Below are 18,887 nucleotides of genomic sequence, written 5' to 3' on the forward strand. Positions count from 1 at the left end.
CACTCCAGTCTTGGTTTTCACAGAATCATAGAATGGTTTGGGTTGGAAGGGACCTTAAAGATCATCTAGTTCCAACGCCCCTGCACAGGCAGGGACACCTTCCACTAGACCAGGTTGCTCAAAGCCCCATCCAACCTGGCCTTGAACACTTCCAGGGATGGGCATCCACAGCCTCTCTGGGCAACCTGTGCCAGTGCCTCACCACCCTCACAGTAAAGAACTTTTCCTTGCATCTAATCTAAACCTACTCTCTTTCAGTTTAAAGCCATCACCCCTTGTCCTATCACTACGTGCCCTTGTAAAAAGTCCCTCTCCAGCTTTCTTGTAGGCCCCCTTTAGGAAGGGCCTACTGGAAGACTGCTGCCTGCTATAAGGTTTCCCTGGAGCCTTCTCTTCTCCAGGCTTAACAACACCAACTCTCTCAGCCTGTCCTCATAGGAAAGGTGCTCCAAACCCCTGATCATCTTCATGGCCCTCCTCTGGACTCGTTCCAACAGGTCCATGACCTTCTTATTTTGGGGGCCCCAGAGCTGAATGCAGTACTCCAGGTGGGATCTTGATGAGAGTAGAGTAGAGGGGGAGAATCACCTCCCTCGACCTGCTGGTCACACTTCTTTTGATGCAGCCCAGGATGCAGTTGGCTTTCTGGGCTGCAGGCGCACATTGCTGCGTCATGTTGAACTTCTCGTCAACCAACGTCCCCAAGTCCTTCTCCTCAGGGCTGCTTTCAACCCATTCTCTGCCCAGCCTGTATTTATGCTTGGGATTGCCCTGACCCATGTGCAGGACCTTGCACTTGGCCTTGTTGAACTTCATGAGGTTCTTACGGGCCCACCTCTCAAGCCTGTCAGGGTCACTCTGTATGGCATCAGTTCCCTCCAGCATGTCGGCCGCACCACACAGCTTGGTGTCGTCAGCAAACTTGCTGAGGGTGCACTCAATCCCGCTGCCCATGTTGCCGACAAAGATGTTAAACAGTGCCAGTCCCAATACTGACCCCTGGGCAATGCCAGTCGTCACTACTCTCCACTTGGACGCCAAGCCGTTGACCGCAACTCTTTGAGTGCGATCATCCAGCCAATTCCTTATCCACCGATTGGTCCATCTGTCAAATCTGTGTCTCTCTAATTTAGAGTTAAGGATGTCATGTGGGACAGTGTCACATGCTTTGCACAAGTCCAGGTAGATGTCGTCAGTTGCTCTTTCCTTACCCACCAGTGCTGTAACCCCATGATAAAAGGACACCAGATTTGCCAGGCACGATTTGCCCTTAATGAAGCCATGGTGGCTGTCGCCAATCACCTCCTTATTTCCCATGTGACTTGGCATAGTTTTCAGGAGGATCTGCTCCATGATCTTGCTGGGCACAGAGGTGAGACTGCCTGGCCTGTAGTTCCCCAGGTCTTCCTTTTTTCCCTTTTTAAAATGGGGATTATTTTTCCCCTTTTCCAGTCAGTGGGAACTTCCCCCAACTGCCATGACTTCTCAAATATAATGGATAGTGGCTTAGCCACTTCATCCACCAGGATCCGTGGATGCATCTCATCAGGTCCCATGGACTTGTGCACTTTCAGGTTCCTCAGATGGTTTCAAACCCGATCTTCTCTTACAGTGGGCTGTTCTTCATTCTCCCAGTCCCTGCCTTTGCCTTCTGTGACTTGGACGGTGTGGCTGGAGCACTTGCCGGTGAAGACTGAGGCAAAAAAGTCAAAGAGTACCTCAGCCTTCTCCATTTCCTGGGTAACCAGGTCTCCCGTTTCCTTCCGGAGAGGGCCCACGTTTTCGCTAGTCTTCCTTTTATCACTTTTTATCATGCTTTTATCTACCTATAGAAGCTTTTCTTGTTGCCCTTAACATCCCTGGCCAGCTGTAATTCTGTCAGGGCTTTAGCTTTCCGAACCTGATCCCTGGCTGCTCAGACAATTTGTCTGTATTCCTCCCAGGCTACCTGTCCTTGCTTCCACCCTCTGTAGGCTTCCTTTTTGTGTTTGAGTTTGTCCAGGAGCTCCTTGTTCATCCATGCAGGCCTCCTGGTGCTTTTTGTGTGACTTCCTCTTCGTTGAGATGCATCACTCCTGAGCTTGCAGGAAGTGATCCTTGAATATTAACCACGTTTCTTGGGCCCCTCTTCCCTCCAGGGCTTTATCCCATGGTACTCTACCAGGCAGGTCCCTGAAGAGGCAAAAGTCTGGTCTCCTGAAGTCCAGAGTAGTAAGTTTGCTGCGTGCCCTCCTCGCTGCCCTAAGGATCTTGTACTCTCCCATTTCATGGTCACCGCAGCCAAGGCTGCCCTTCAGCTTCACATTTCCCTACCAGCCCCTCCTTGTTGGTGAGAACAAGGTCCAGTATAGCACCTCTCCTCATTGGCTCCTCCATCAATTGGACAATGAAGTTATCACCAACACATTCCAGGAACCTCCTGGATTGCTTATGTCCTGCTGTGTTGTCCCTCCAATGGATATTGGGGTGGTTGAGGTCTCCCATGAGGACCAGACCTTGTGAACGTGAGGCTGCTCCTGTGTGTCTATAGACAGCTTCATCTGCTTGGTCTTCCTGGTCGGGTGGCCTGTAGCAGACCCCCACCATGATGTCACCTGTCCCTGCCCTCCCTTTAGTCCTGACCCATAAGCTCTCTTTGGCTCCTTGTCCATCCCCAGGCAGAACTCCATGCACTCCAGCTGGTCATTGACAGAGAGTAACACCCCCTCCTTGTCTCCCCTGCCTGTCCTTCCTAAAGAGCCTGTATCCTTCCATTCCAACACTCCAGTCATAGGAGCCATCCCACCACGTCTCCATGATACCAGTAAGATTGTAGTCCTGCATGTGTGTGCATGCCTCTAACTCCTCTTGTTTATTCCCCATGCTATGTGCGTTTGCATAGAGGCATTTAAGTTGGGCCCCTGATGAAGCTGACTTACTGGCTGGAGTAGCTGGAATTTCTTTGTGCTGCTCCTCAGGTGCTCTCCTGCTGACCTGTGATCCCTCTCCAGGCTCTGGGCATCTACTGCTGGCACTGGTGTCAAACTGGTAGAAGTGGGATGGATGGAGTTCCCCTCCCCTGGCAACTTTAGTTTAAAGCCCTCCACCAGCTTGGCAAACCTATGGCTGAAAATGCTCTTCTCCTTCTCTGACAGATGGAGCCCCTCAGCCCCCAGTAGACCAGGTTTCTCAAAGCGAGTCTTATGGTCTAAGTAGCTGAACCCCTGGCTGTGGCACCAGTCCCATAAGCATTTGTTGATTCACTAGATTTGACTGGCCCTTTCAAACCCCTGCCCTTTGACTGGGAGGATAGAGGAAAAAGCTACCTGCGCTCCAGAGTCCCTTACGGCTGCTCCCAGGGCTCTCTAATCCTTGATACTCCTCAGATGGCTCCTAGCTGTATCACTGGTGCCCACGTGAAACAACAGCAGTGGATAATAGTCGGTGTACTGTAGGAGGCTTTGTAGTCTCTTGGTGACATCCCTGATAGGAGCCCCTGGTAAGCAGCACACCCCTCTAGAGAGTGTGTTGGGTTGACAGATGGGTGCCTCCGTACCTCTCAGAAGAGCGTCGCCTGCTACTATCACGCGCCACCGTTTCTTAGTTGTGCTGGTTGTTACACAGGGAGCAGATCGGGCTGCCTTACTCGGCTCCAACGTCTCTCCTGATGTGATGGGTCTTTCCTCTTCAGTCTGCAGAGCGATGAAGTGGTTCTGCAAGGGCACCTCAGGCTTTGGTAGAAGTCCCTTCCTCCTGCTGGTCTTTGCTGTTGCAAGCTTCCCATCCTGTGCATTATTGGCCCACCTCCCTTCTGCGTGTGTGCTGGTGGGGGAGTTTTTGGCTGTTTAGCCATGGGCTGTGGGTCCCCTGCAGACTGTGCTTGGAACCAGCTATCTAAGCCCTTCTGAGCCTTCTCACTGCCTACTGCAGCTCAGCCACCTGCTGCAGGAGGTCCTCCATGTGGGCACACCTTTTGCAGGCAAGTCTGCTGCCTGTCCCTGCCCCAGGAGAAAGGTCTAGGCACTTCCTGCAGTCTGAGGTCTGCACTGCAGCCTCTCCCTCCAGCAGCTCCATCTGGGTTGAGGCATCAGCCACCACTGGGGTAGATGGTGCAGACCCCCCAGCCAGAGCCGCAGCCTTTGCTCTCGGGTGAGTGCCCACCATTCCGCCTTGAGGGTCAGGTAGGATGGGTGCCTGTGGCCTACGCAGGTGGTCACAGGACGGTGCCTGGCTGCTGGGTTATGTGGACTTTAAGCCTCTCCACTCCTCTGGTGGAATGCCCTCCTTTGACGAGGCACCCTCCCGCGCCAGGTGCTGTGCCAGGCCCTGTTCGCCCACTCTGGTGGCAGGCTGCCCTTGGTGGGAGTTGGGGTTGATGGCCGTTAGTCCTGGCCCCCCCCCACGCCTCATCAGCAGCTCTCCCTCCTGAGAGCTGGTGGGTCTCCTCGCTCTCTGGGGGTTTCCCCTGCTCAGGACACCCCCTGTACGCCATGATCCCGTGCTCCGCTGCAGAACGTGCCTGCACTGGAGCTGATCGCCTTGGTGAGTTTTGAGCTCTTCCGCTGCCTTGGACAGCAGCAATCCTTCCTGATACCCTTGGCTGCCAGCCTTAATATTAATCTTCTACATTGCTTAATTTTGTAGTTTATCATAGTATTTATACTGGGAAGGTGTAGCCTCAGCAGCCTGAGAACCAATGTTAAGAATACAGTGGAATAAAAGCTTTAATTGTACTAAACTGTCTTGTTCAGAAGAATGATAGCCAATTCAAAAATAATGAACCAATCCATGTCCTCAACAGCTACCCTCAAAAGCTGCCAAGCAGCCAAGAACAGCTAAGGTTTAAGCTTGAATCATTCCAGAACAGCTCCAAGAAAACCATGTATCAAATCTTACAAATGTTTAGGAGGGTTTGGTTGCTATGAGATGATCATCCTATGCTTAACTTAACTATGCCAGAGCTATCTGGCATAGAACTGTAAGTCAGGTGATAGTCATGAGAAGTTGCAGTATTTAAATCCAGTATTACTGTATTGCACTGTTCTAACTAATACTGTATTTCTGTAACTTTTTTTATTTTGTAGGACAGAGTTGGAGAATTTGCAAAACTGAGTAAGATTGAGTTGCTTGAAGCCACTGAAAAATCTGTCGGTCCTCCAGAAATGTACCAATTTCACTGTGAACTGAAAAACTTTAGGGAAAAGGAAAGAGAACTGGAGGTAAACAAGCACATTAGAGAGAGAGAGCAGTGACTATAGGGAAATTCGCATAATAAAATTTAATGTGAGATCTTAGAGAATTAGGTGGTGATATTTATTTGCAAAGTCTGCAGTAAGTTGATTTTACCCTTCTCTCAGAATATATTCACTCTGACACCCACATGCTCATAAGCATGAAGACACATGAGCAAGCGGTCTGGACGCAGAGGACAAGGGATGCCTGTTGCCAAGTACTTGTCACTTCTTTGGGATTCTTGACTGGTGACAACTTTTCTGGACAGATCTTTTAGAAGTCATCAGCTGTTATAGAGTGGTCTTTTGCTTTAATCTTCCTGACTTCAACTTCCTTAAATTATGGACAAATTGTTGCCTGCTACCTGTTTTTCCTGGTTTGGAATATTAACAAAGAGGAAAAGGGATAGTGTATGCAATAAGCTGCAACCTTGTTGCCATTGTGGTTTTGGGGCAGGGTCTTTCCCTTACAGTTAGTTGTACTGTGATCTTACCAGAGCGCAGGCTTAGTAATCTTTGCAGAAATAATGTGTCCCTTGCTGGGAATAGTGTCTTGGGAACAGTGTTATGGGAACAGTGTCTGTCATTAGCCAAACAGGCCATTCTTTTACTCCTTTGTTCTGCTGTTTCTTCTTGTGCTTGTGCGCACGCATGCATTTCCACTCACACATACTACATTCAAATACCAACCTTAATGTTTCTGTTAGAGATCTCTACAAGATACTTCACAAGCATTTTTGCTCCTTGTATTTATCAAACCCAGTTATAGTGGTTTAGAAATGTCTAGATTAATAGAGGCTTGAGGTGTAGGCAATAACTTCCTGAGAAAATGTATTTTAAAAAATTAAAGTATTTTCTTCAGATTAAGATTTCCATTTAAATTAGATTTGTTTTCACAGAAACTATGTGATAAACGTACTTGAAAAAGCTGTACAACTATTCGTATTTGGGTTGTTCCCCTCTAATTACTACTGTACTAAAATGTCCTCCCTAGTGTTAAATTTCTGCTTAATGTACAGTTGAGGTGTGGACTATTTCTGAAAAGTGTTTTCACAAAGTAGATACTGTAAAACATGAAAATTTATATTCTTACAGAACTTGTTCAGAGACAAAACTAACTCTTTGGAGAAAATGAGACAGAGGGTTGAACGATACAAGCAAGATGTTGAGAGGTACCATGAGCGCAAGCGCCATCTAGACTTAATTGAGATGCTTGAGAGGAAAAGGCCCTGGGTGGTAAGTTTTTATTTTCTTTTCAGTTTTTTTCTTACCCAACCCATTTTTCCTAACACTGAAATATTAGAAATGCCAAAAGTTTCTTTAAAAGAAGTTTGACCAGAGTAACTTGAACCTCATTACAGTTGCTTAGTACAAACAGGCCAGGTCTTGAAATACTGTTCTTGGCCTAGCTTTGATCAGAGGTTTGCTTGCCTATGTAGCTCAGCTGAAGAAGTTGCTGAAGAAGTAACTTAGATACTGCCCATTTAGGAAGGCCAGCAATATGGGCCAAGAGCAGTACTCCTTTTATTCCTTGCTGACACAACTGGCTTAATTCAAGTGCCTAGCCAGTTCCAATTGCTTCTTCCAGCTGTAACTTTTTTCTTCTACAGAACAAGTTTGTTGTTGGTTTTTGTTTTTTTTTTTTTACAGGTTGCCTTCCCCCTTTGCTAATTTTATTTATTAATTGAGGTTTGGTGTGCATGACGTAAATCATGGTGAATATAGGTTGCCAATCTCAAAATTGTTGGCCTTTGGAGAGATGGCAGTTTTAAACAAATTTAGAAGAGTCTAGAGTCAAGGACAGGTCATTTATACAAAGCAAAACAGGACTTTCTGAACAGCACTTTGATGATTGTAGTTTAGTTTAATGTTGAATGGTCAATCAGATTAAATTAGTCTAAACAGTTTAAGCTGACGTGGATTTTACTATATTGAAGCAATACATTGTTTGCCTTGTTTGCAAGCACTACAGAATTCATGAAATACAGATACAGAACTTATGAAAACTTACATGTAATATTTGTGGAGGATGCAGAAAACTTTTGCAAGGTATTTTGTTGCAATTTTGCAGATAACAAAGCCTCATGCGGGTATACAAAGAACTTTATGCCCTTGTATCCTGAAGAGCAACTGGATTCAGGGCATGTACCTTCACTGCCTTCACACCTCTGTGCTAGCAGCACAGAGGGGTATAGGAGCAGTAATTGAAATAGATGGATGGTGGTAGGTGCGAAGGAGGTGGGCTGTATGCTCTGTGCCATTAGGATTGGACTTCTGCACTTGCTGAATGATGCAGGTTTTTCCTACTATATGTGCATTAGCCTGGTTTAATTAACAAGAAGAGAGAGTTACTTTATTAGGAGAGGTGTAGGTCTTGCGTAGTTAATGTAGACTGATACTGATTGTTCTCTACTATAAACTGTTTGCAGATACAGAACTCTGAAGGCTGGTCAGAAACTTGTGGGAGGGAAACTAAGTTAGGAATCTTACCTGCTGTCAGTTAAATTGCCTTCCATAAGTTTGAAAACGTTGCTGTTAGTTACACATTTCTTAAGCAAATTTAGACAGAGTTCTTCACACCATACTCTTTCACTGCTGTCTTCTAGGCAGTTTGCATTGCAGAGTGTATTAAATACTTTTGGTGGGTGCACTCAGTTGTGAGAAATTTAACTTTTTGGCTACTGAATCCATAGAAAAAACAGTGTGTTTTGACACCTGTGTGAAGTTCTGATTTGTAGTACAGAATCAGTAGTGTGTACCAGATTGTTTACCAGAAGTCAGTTGCCTGTGGATCATCTACAGTTGAAGTCAAGGGTCATCAACATAATTTTTTTACTAGGTAGAAGATATTTGATTTACAGGCTGCAACAAAATTTCACATTCCATTGTGATCTTCAGTGTGTAAGATCATTGCTATTTTGTGGTTTGTCAAATCCTTCGGATAGATCTTTTGGTATTCTCCTATATCGCAAATATCAAGCTCTCTCTAAAAGAAGAAACACCTTCTCTTACAAGGGCATATTTCTTTGTCGTCTGTTCTAGCACTGTTTAATCCTAAGAATAAACATTTTTGATGTCTTAAAATTGGGTTCACCAAAGTTGAGAGTAGTACTGGAGTTTACTCTTCCTTCTGTGCATCTTCCCCCTCCACAAGCTTCCCCAAAAGGTAGGTTTCTACTTGTAGACCAAACATACCTATCTCTTTAGAATTGCCTCTGTAACAAAACAGAATAGCTAGGTCAGCCTTCACATCAGCGAGGAGGCAGATGTATAAACACTGCAGTATGTTATGAAATGGAGAAGACAGGCAGCCTGAAAACAAGTCAACTGAAATGTGACACTAGATTATCTCTCGATCCTAGTGGCAAACAGGAAGTCTACTGCTGAACTTGTTTTACTATTTGACCACTGTAGAACTGCGTTTTTATTCTGAAGACTCCACTGCTTTTCACCTGAGGAACACTTCTCTAGTCAAGTGTTTTTTCTAGTCAGTGCCAGCTGCTTCTGTATGTGGAGAATTATACACCACTTTTATATATGTCTGTGTCTAATAAGCTTTTCAGCATCTGTTTTGAATTCCATAAAATGGATCCTAGGACTACAACGTTAAAGGTTTGGACTCAAGGATTTAAGGGACATTTTATGTTCTTGTGTGTACTTTAATGGGACTTCCATCAAATGATTGTGTCATTACAATCAGTGAGCAGAATTAAGGAGCTACAGTTTTTTTGACATAGATAGCCCTTCTTTTGTAGGGTCTTAAAGAAAAGGGGTTTATTACCCCTCCAAGCTTAAGCTTAAGGTAGTATGGTATACACTAAGGTATACTGTTTTAAGGTAGTATAGCAGCAGGAGATGCAGTTCCTCCTGCTGCAAATGTCCTGAAAACACATACTTCTGAAAATGTGTTTAGACCAAGCCGTGTCCATTCTTCTTTTCCTCCTCTTCCATTCACAACTGAGAAAAGATTTGTTATATAGTTCAGGCACAAATATCTCTTGGGAGGGCTGAAGTCCTTTGGAAGCTAAGTGCATAATTACAAGCATCAAGGTTATTTGCTTAAAGGTTACCAAAGTGTCTTGAAGTGTTAAAGGGATTTGCTGTGTAAAAACTGTTTCATGAGAATTTCTGGGGAAACTTGCCTGTACTTTGTGTCTGAAGAAATGAGGTGTAATTGTGTGTGCATTTGCTTCAACCTTGAAATATAATACCTTATTTAGAGCAGAGCTAAATTTTAAGCTTATTCTATCAGCTAAGTGGAAGTATAATTGCTTTGCTTCTGTAACTTTGTAATGGTGGCTACTGATTGTACTCCACATCATAGAATTACAGCAACTTTCTTAAATACTTTTTAGCTTTATGAAAAAGGTACTATGAAGAAAGAATTTGGATTTAATAGCCTAAGTTGATTTATTTGTGATTAATCATGTGTGGTTTACAAGCAGGGTAATTAACTAAGTAGGAAAAAGTGGTAGCAGATAAAGCAAAGTTAGCTTTTACAGATAGAGGTTGCAGGCTATCTTTATTTATTATTTTTTTAATGCTCCAAAGCTTGGAATAATCCAGGCATATGCTCTAAACCATGGGCTTTCTTTAATGCCTGCCAAATTCAACAGCTTTCTCTTCCTCTGCACCCCCACGTACATGTATCTATTTGTCCTCCTGGTCCTATCTTTTTTTCTCATGAACCCTTAACAATCGTAGAATGTCGTGTTCTTTTTTCTTTTTTTTCCATTTGTTTGGTTCAGGGGTTTTTTTTGTTTGGTTGGTTGGTTGGGGTTTTTTTTATTTGTTTGGGTTTTTTTTATTTGTTTGGGGTTTTTTTTTTTTTTTGTTTGGGGTTTTTTTTGGTTGGGTGTTTTTTGGTTGGGGGTTGGGGGGTGTGTGTCTTGTTTGTTTGTTTTTTCTCCAGAGAGCATAACACACAAAAGTTCACTAATAATCAGTCCTTCAGCCTACATTCTCCCCCACATTCCCACCTTCTTAAAGTGGAGGTTCTTGGTCACCACACTGCTTACCATCTCTTTCTTCTCAGGGATGCATCTCCAGTTCAGCTCCTTAGATAGTGGGTATTCATGGTGTATGTTGGGGTTTTTGTTTGCTTTCCAAAGTTCTGTTCCGCTCTGTCTCTCTCCTTGGTTTAATTCAGGGTTATGTCTGTTACTGGCTCTGATGATCTGTCCAGCTACTTCCTTTTCTTTCTCCTGAAGTTTTCTGTGGTGATTTGCTCCTTAGCTTGGGGTCTTCTGCCTAAGTAGTGCTCAAACTATGGACAGAAGGGGCTAAAGAATTACTTTTTCCGCACTGATCCCAGATGGATTTAGAGGCAAGGTAATTGCAGACAAATTGGTCATTTCTTCTGCTACTTGAATTGCATATTATTTAAGAACCATTAAATGTGTATTCTTGTTCACTGGGGACTGAATGATCCCTACATCTCCTAGTCACAGTGACTATTAACAGGAGGATTACTTAAGTAGTTGCTCTACTACTAGCTTCTGAATGATATTTTTCTCCTAAGACTGATGTACAATTAAATAAAATGTTAGAGCAGTATAAAATACTGGAATAGAAGATGAAAATCTTTCATTATTTTACTTTCAATTCCTCCAAGGAATATGAAAATGTTCGTCAGCAGCATGAGGAAGTGAAACAAAGCCGAGACCAAGCCAAGGAAGAACTGAAGAATCTGAAAGAAATGCAGTTCCCAGTGAAAAAAAAAATCCAAGAAACTGAAGATTATTTTAAGAATCTGGATATGAAAATCAGAGATAAGGTAGGTGTTTTAACTTCTCAGCTAACGTATGTAATATTTCAGGTGGTCTGTGTTCAGTTTTGTAAAGTGTAAAGCAATAATCTCTTCTAGTGTGCCATAATGATGGGTTTCAGAACAAGTTTTTCTGAAGTACTCGTGCCCTTGGTTCTCACTGCCTTCTCCATGTCTCTGTTCCATTAAAAGCAGTAAAACTCAAGGAATACGTTTCTTAGTAAACCTTCAGTAGCAACTCCAAAAGTCCACTGTCTTGGTATTATAAGAGCACACAAATTTTATATTCTCATCACAGAACCTTCAAAATCTTCAGGAATATAATGTTACAGTTAAATCCTTACGTTGAATTAGTTGCCTGTTTTCATCTGTTCTGTAGTTTGGGTTTGTGGATGCTCTGTTTATCTTCTTAAAATGTAGCCAGTTTGGGTGGTTAAGTTAAGTTAAATTACAACTTTTCTAGCCTGAAAGCATTCCTCTAATATTTAACCTAATTCCATAAGTAGGGTATAATTTTTTTATTAGATGGTAACCCTCCATCAGCTGTGAATACTTTTATGCATATGAGAATTTAATGGTAAACCTACCTATGCCTTACAGCTTACTAACTGTTTTTTTAATAGCTGCTCACTCTCTGGGGATATGGGAAATTACTATTTCTGTATGACAAATAGGAAAGTACTGTAATTCTCTGCAGGATTTTAACTATCATGGACTATTCAGGCTGTGTAAGTCATTGTATGCATAGGCTGCACAAATTTTTAATGGATAACCAAAGTTAAATGATAACATGAGAATGTTTGCTGCAGTGAGTTCTCTTTGAAGATGACTGATCAGATCAAAGGACTTGCTGTGGAGACACGTGTGACATCTGTAGAGGACTGCTGTCATGAAGTCTTGTCATGTCATGAAGCATCTTGTAGAATCAGGGTCTGAAACTTCAGTGGCATTTAGTGTGCTGTGAGCTAATACACTGTCCGTGTGCTTTCTTTAAACAAACAAAGACACCCCCCCCCCAAAAAAAAAAAAAACAAAACCAAAAACATAAACAAACCAGAAAGACCAGACAAACAAAAACCACAGACTGTTGTTCACACCACTTCTGTTTTTGTTGTGATATAAACTGTACCAGACAATACTACACCCAAGTACATTATTATTATTATTATTATTATTGAGAAAGACCTTTACTAATGTATCCTTTTAATTTTGTGCTCCACAGTACTGCAAGAGTTTATTATGCTGTGATTAAAAATACCTAAATGTTTAAAAATGTTGCAGTTCTATTGAAGTGGGCTTTTTTGGGTGTGGTTGGGTTTTTTTGTTGTTTAAGAGTAAGTGTACTTCCTTAGAGGAAAGTTAACAGCTGGAAGTTTGAAATTAATTTTCATAATGCAGTAAGTACCTTCATGCTTGTGAACTGCTAAGCTTCGTTTTCACTGCTTGGTATTATCTTGCTAGGTTTTACTCACATCTTTCATTTTTATTAATGTTATCCTAATATATTTTTTCAAACAGGAAAAAATTCTACTGAACCATTGCTACCACAAATCTTAGAAGTATTATGCTATATTCTGTAAAGGTTATCTTCTTTATATGAGTTATACTCTGTTTGTATGAGAAACCTAGGACAAAACAATGAGCATTTTAGTTTCAACTTGCAGGTTAACATGCTCAACATAGGCTATTTGCCACAGAACTGTGAAAGAAAAATTGGAGGAATGTACTAGCTGATCGACTCATAATCTCAAATCAACATGTTCTTCTGCTCAATCTAAACTTGTGGAGTAAGGCTTTCACACATTAAACGTTCACAAGGTTAGCTGTATGCTGAAGTGGTGTTTAATTTGGGCCCAGAGAGTGAATTATGTGCATTTTGTTCTACAATATTCCAGAAGCCAAAAAGATGGGAAGAAGGAAGGATGGTACATTTGAAATAAATAATTTATGTAAGACTTACTGAGAGATTCTAATTCTGCTTTCCAGTGATTATTTACCACTATTTTGATTGTAATGTGTAGCTGGTACTATGTTTTATATAATATTATAAGACATTTTCAAACCTGAGTTTTGGTTCTGATGCTAAATGATATGTCCAAGTCTAATCTGAATGATTAATATTCCGTCTTGAAGAAGCCCAGCCCCCATAGAGTCCAAAATCATGGAAAAAGGCTTAAGGGAATATGTTATATAGCTGGTTACGGCATGAATAATTTGTATGACATCAGACAAGTTAACAAGATGTTAGAAATGTATTGCTACTTTTTGAACTTTTGACAGTAGCTCTTTTTTGGGTACTGAAATCCATTTCCCTCCCACATACCTTCTTAGTTGGGCTGTGAAAATGAAGTTCTTTTGAGGGAGAATCAGTGCTGCTTGCACTGTCAGGAGGTAGTTTTGACCTAAGGCAAAACCTCAAGGCTTTTAAGTACCATACCTTAAAATTGCTTAAATTGCTCCTTCTTCATTAGTTCTTCACTTTTTTGTAGATACTGCTTGAATTTATTGTAACTTAGAATTTTATCTTCATAGATGCAAGCATTTGGTGAGCACTTCACACCATTATGCTGTAAGCCAGCAGGAGTTGATTAATTATAAAAACAGTATAACTCTATTTTTGGCCCAAAAGTTGTTTTTTTCAAGTCAAATTTCAATTTGGTAGTAAGGGAAGGCATTTTAAGTCCTCCCTATTTTGGACACAAAGACCTGTAGGGAACATAATTGTCTTCAGGCCCTTTGGTCCAGGCTTATATCCATTATCAAATAACTGTAATCCTGACTGCTTCTTGAGATCATGCTCTTGGCTTGAGGATATGTATGTGAGAACAGAGATAAACCACCTCTTCATTATGTCTTTGCATTTTGTTGGTAAAAAGCCAGGAATGGTGTTACAGATTTTGCCTGGAAGGAGCTGGACTGGAAGTAAAGGCAGAGCTAAATCTGGGAAGAAATTAATGTATGGAGACACTGCATAACTATTTCTCTTGTCTCTCTCTGTGTTTAAACCCTTTTAAGGATTTGGTTAGACTAAGAAATCCTAGTAAAGTTTTGTGCTTTGGGTGTGTAGGATGTGTAGATTCTGAAGAAAAGAAATTGGCCCATTTTGTAGGAAGAGGTTGATGAAATTGTGTGAGAGAAGCCTAGAATAGTTTCCGCTTTAGGCTCTTTAAAGGCATTTGAACAGTGGACTGTACAATGCAATTTTTTTAGCAATATTTGACAATATAAAGCAGTGTGTTGTAGTTGTACCTTGAAAACCATAAAGACAATTACAGTTGTTAATCTGTTCTGTATGGTAGGTATATATAAGTATAACAACTGAAAATGTAATGATAATTGAATTCCAGTTCCTTACTAGTGTCCTGATTTTGAGAGCCTTCAGAATGGTTTTGTGAATATTTACCATTAGCTTCCTGGGAGAGAGCTTCCGCTTCAGAGTGCCTGCCTGAGGTCTTTGGAGAGAGCATCACAGAATCACTACTGCATAGCAGTCAACTGTGAGACCAAGATGTATTGTTCCAAGTTGCCTTCATGCAAACAGCTGTAGAGTCAGGGTCTTAAGTTTTTGTACATCTGTCAGGTTGTGGGAGGGAAAAGATCCTGCGTAGTTTTATTTTCTCCATTCTTGATGCCTCTTAGTGTTTTCAGTGTAACTCAGTTCGTAGGAAGACATTTCTTCTAGCGAGAGTGCTGTGTTTGTTTCCATGTCTGCACTGTCCTTCCATCCTTCTGCAGTCTTCCAGTATTCTGCTTGCACTGTTTTCAGCCTTGAGGGTTCAGGAAAGGAGGAAGTAATTTTGTAGAGAAAGCATAGTATACTTCCACTGTGTTCAGGACTCACCTGTGCAAGTGCCTGGGCAACCTGACTTAGTGAGACCTGCTTTGAGCAAGGTATTGGACTGGGTGATGCCCAGAAGTCCCTTCTGACCTATATTATTCTATAACTCTATAGAAGCTGAGAAGGATAGAGAAAGAGTAGACATGGGTGCCTGCACATGAGCCGAAGAGTTGTCAAGCTCAGCTGTCTATAGCTTTAGCACAATGCACTTCAGAGGTAGGATGATTTTGACAAATCCTGTTTTGGCTGTCCTGTGCCTAGGAACTTATGCCTTTCTTGCTTTAAGTATAAGCTTTCCTTGGCAAAGTCAGTTTGGAAAAAGAGGTGAGAACATTTTATAAGTGCAAGGATCTGAATGTAACATTTTTATTGAAATCGGGGATGGAGTTATTCTAATTTTAGATTAGGTTAGGAGACTTCCTCTGTCTGTCGTGCCTGGATTTGCAGATCTATAGCTGAATGGTTGTGAACAGTTCATATGCCATCATTCAGTTCTTCACAAATTGCTGAAAATAAACATGTTACAGATACAAGTAAGAATAATAAGAAGCTGGTGAGTATGACTGTGTCAGTAATGTGGAATAAATGCTTAAGTTATGCATATTCAGAATGGTCTTTAAAATATGACTGCTTGTTACAAATATAAGTGAATTTATTACTATCTAATTGAAATATTTCATTGTATGCAGGCAGCTGAAATTAAAGACATTTCTCAGAAATGTAAACAGAAACAAGATGCTTTGGAGATGAAAGATAAACAAGTAAGAGTCTTGATATTTGTGACTTTTTTGGTGTTTCTTTGCTAATGTATTAATTCAGTACTAGCTATAGTATATGCTGCATTCAGGCAGAATGCTGCTACTTAAATTCTGCAGTAAAACACAGATATGGGGGATTTTTTTGTCTGCTTGTCATTTAGCAGAGAGGGAAATTTCTCTGAAGAGGCTGCAAGTGCCTACACACCTCACTCGTTGCAATACACAATGAATCTTTAAAATGCCTGTTAGTCAAACAGGTATTACTAAGGGACAAGTGTATGCTACATAAAATCAGTTACCTTGATGCAACAAACTTAGGAATAGACAATGTGTATATATACTATATATTACAGGCTTTCCTTGAAAAGGTACAGCCTCTGTATTACACTAATGGACTCAGCATTAAACATGCCCTCACATACTCTTGAGAGAGACTCTAGGGTTATTGCTTCTGTTAAGTGTATATGTCCAGCATTTTTAAAAAAGAAAATGCAGAGGTATGTTGTAAAACAGTTACAGAACTTCACCTAGGCACTCAGTAAAGAAGTGTATAAATTAAATATATAAGGGTGCAGAGTCAATGTTGCACATTGTGTTTGTGCTATAGGTTTTATGCAATCTTAGACTAACTTTTAAATGTGTTAAGGAAGCTCTTAAGCTTTAAGCTTCTGCTTTTGTAAAAATAAAGGAACTTCAAAATTTTATTTAAAGGCTTGATTGTATTTTTGCTTCAATGTTCCTAAATCTTAACAAAATCTTGCCAGTTCTTCAACTGTCATAGGGATATTGGAACTCTAACAGACTCTTACGGTTTTAGTCCATTGTTACATCAGCATTTAATAGCAGTTGCACAGATATCCTGGTTATTTGTCGCAGGTTTTTTTATACTAAACTCCTTTAATGTTGGAAATAACTCAAAATTCTTAGATTGAGGAAATTCATCAAGCTTTGAGAATGAAAAAAGATGAAGAAATGGACAGACAGGTGAAAATACACAACACTCAGAAGATGATAGAGGAGTGGAAGAATGAGCTCAGTACAATGGCAGCCTCTGCAGATCTTCAGCCACAAACTGATGCTGTTAATAATGAGCTGAAAAAATTACAAGAAGAAAGGGCAAATACTGATAGTGATATCAGTGATCTAACAGCAGAGAAAATGAACCAAAAGAGGGAAGAGAAAAGTAAGTTACTTTGTTGTTTTTTTTCTTTTGTTATGACTGTTTGTACAGAATCTGCTTGTTGTCCTGCTGTAGTGAAATAATTTGAGCTGTTTACCTCAAGCGTCACAGTAGTGAAATAATTTGAGACCTCAAATGTTTACCTCACATGTATCTTACATGTGTAGCAGTCCTTTTGTCTGTTATCAGTTTTATTAAAAGTAACAGAAACTGCTTTCAAAATAGAAAGAACAAGAAGATTCGAAAGTGGCAATTGACCTTAAAACTAGCCTTCCAAAAAATTAGTTTCCTCAGATCTCTGGGTAAGGAGACTGCTTTGCCAGTTTCATTTTTTTCTGTTATTAAATGAAGGTGTATACTGTTAGCAGGATACCAAAAAAAACCAAACCTGAAGCAAAAGCAGTTTGCTTTGAAGATGCAGTGTTTAAAATTATCTCTTTGGCAGTATATTAGCTACTGATGCTGCTTTTGTCTTTTCTAGATGAACTTGAGCTAACCTTAGTTATAGTAAATTTCTTTATACTAGCCTAGGATTTACAATTACTTCTTTCTAAGAAACAAAATTAAAAAATTAGCTTGATGGGTAAGGTTGTATATATTTCTTGATGAGTGTAGTACATTTGCATGTACCTATCTGTCTGGCACTTAACTTGTCATAAAATCCGAGAAGAAACTGAGGTATAGAGAGACCAAGTGACCTAGGGAAGGAGACACTATATTTACCTTGAGAAACACAGAAAGTATTCAAACTCTGTTTCTCCTGAATAGCAAATGCTTTTGCACACAATCTGTTGTCACACATTGTGTTATCTGCAAGCGTGAAATAACACTCAGACTTCATGTTGCTAGTCCCACTACCTCTTCCCTCTTGGGATGTTTTTTGTTTTAAATACAAAGGTAGTAGAAGTAGTGAAGAGAGGTATTTTAGGACTAAATTCCTGTGTTTTTACTGCACTACCACATTTTGTTATCCTTTGGGTAAGTCTTCATTTTATTTCAGATTTTAAGTTTTAATAGTTCTTAAGATTTCTTTTGAATAAGCAGTATCTTGATCGTGGGAAGAGAAACCCTTAATTCTTACAATCTAACAACCTTATTGCTGGAGTAGCATAGTCAATAAATAGTGGAAAATACTGGTGTGTACTTGCTATGGACTCTATTTACAAAACTGTCTTAAATTACAGGAATAACTGATCGCCTTGGACAACTTAATAATATAATGAATATGAAGGAAGAGAATCTTAAAGGGAAATTCCGAGACACACACTCTGCTCTTATGTGGCTAAGAAACAACAAAGACAAGTTTAAAAAAAAAGTTTGTGAACCCATGATGCTTGAAGTAAGAAAATTTACTTGCAAGTCACTCTAACCAGTTAATGTTTAGTTTATTTTTGCCTTGCAAGACTTAGGGAATGACTTTAAGACTTTCAAGACACATCTTGAAATGAGCTGCCAATTACACACAGGATACATTAGCATGGTGAACTATTTGTAATTTTAATTCTGTAGGCAATGTAGTAATAATCAACATTGAGTAAAATGGGGTGGTTCCTTCACCTTCCCTCCTCAAGGAGCAGTCCTTTATTAAGGTGCCCATTGCAGATTTCCTCTAAAGTACATCCAATTATTTAGACTTAAGTACTTCTTATTTGCTGCTTAAAAAAGCAGTGGTAGTTACAATTGAATACCTCCCCTTATAGCACAACCTGCTCAGCAACTGTTACATGTCACTGTGATCCGCAGATGTTTTTGTGGTTTGCTTTGCACAGCCAGCTACAGACATAGAAACACCTAATCTATCCCTAGTTTTGTTTTGTGTTTTGGTTTGACGGACACTGTACTAGCTAGGAATAGCAGGGCTAAATTTTCAAAGAGACTATTGGTTTTCTAGTGCATTCCTCCACCAGTATCCCAGCCTCTTGCAATATGTGCTCCGTGTAATGTGAAGAGGATGAAAAACTCCAGTGCACTCCTCTTTCTTTTCAGAATTGCAAGCTTATTTTAATAGTGTATTGCTACAATTTAAATTAGTTGAATGTTGAATATTTGTATACCAATTCTTACTTTTTGTGCTAGAACTGTTCAAAATTCCTTTTGTTTAATATAAATACCAAGTATATCTTGTTATTACCAG

General features: G+C 40.7%; 1 protein-coding gene across 5 annotated transcripts in view; it reads left to right on the forward strand.

The window, feature by feature from the left end:
• The window catches only part of SMC5 (structural maintenance of chromosomes 5), a 53,530-nt gene that overhangs the window by 6,733 nt on the left and 27,910 nt on the right, over positions 1-18,887 (forward strand). For all 5 annotated transcript variants that reach the window (XM_030004459.2, XM_030004460.2, XM_041120839.1 and 2 more), the window contains 6 exons: positions 5,064-5,198; positions 6,306-6,446; positions 10,825-10,986; positions 15,505-15,576; positions 16,501-16,756; positions 17,938-18,092. In XM_030004459.2, coding sequence (XP_029860319.1) covers positions 5,064-5,198; positions 6,306-6,446; positions 10,825-10,986; positions 15,505-15,576; positions 16,501-16,756; positions 17,938-18,092 — 921 coding nt within the window. The remainder of the gene's footprint in view (positions 1-5,063; positions 5,199-6,305; positions 6,447-10,824; positions 10,987-15,504; positions 15,577-16,500; positions 16,757-17,937; positions 18,093-18,887) is intronic.

Source organism: Aquila chrysaetos, chromosome Z, assembly GCF_900496995.4.
Source record: "Aquila chrysaetos chrysaetos chromosome Z, bAquChr1.4, whole genome shotgun sequence".
Taxonomy (NCBI): Eukaryota; Metazoa; Chordata; class Aves; order Accipitriformes; family Accipitridae; genus Aquila; species Aquila chrysaetos.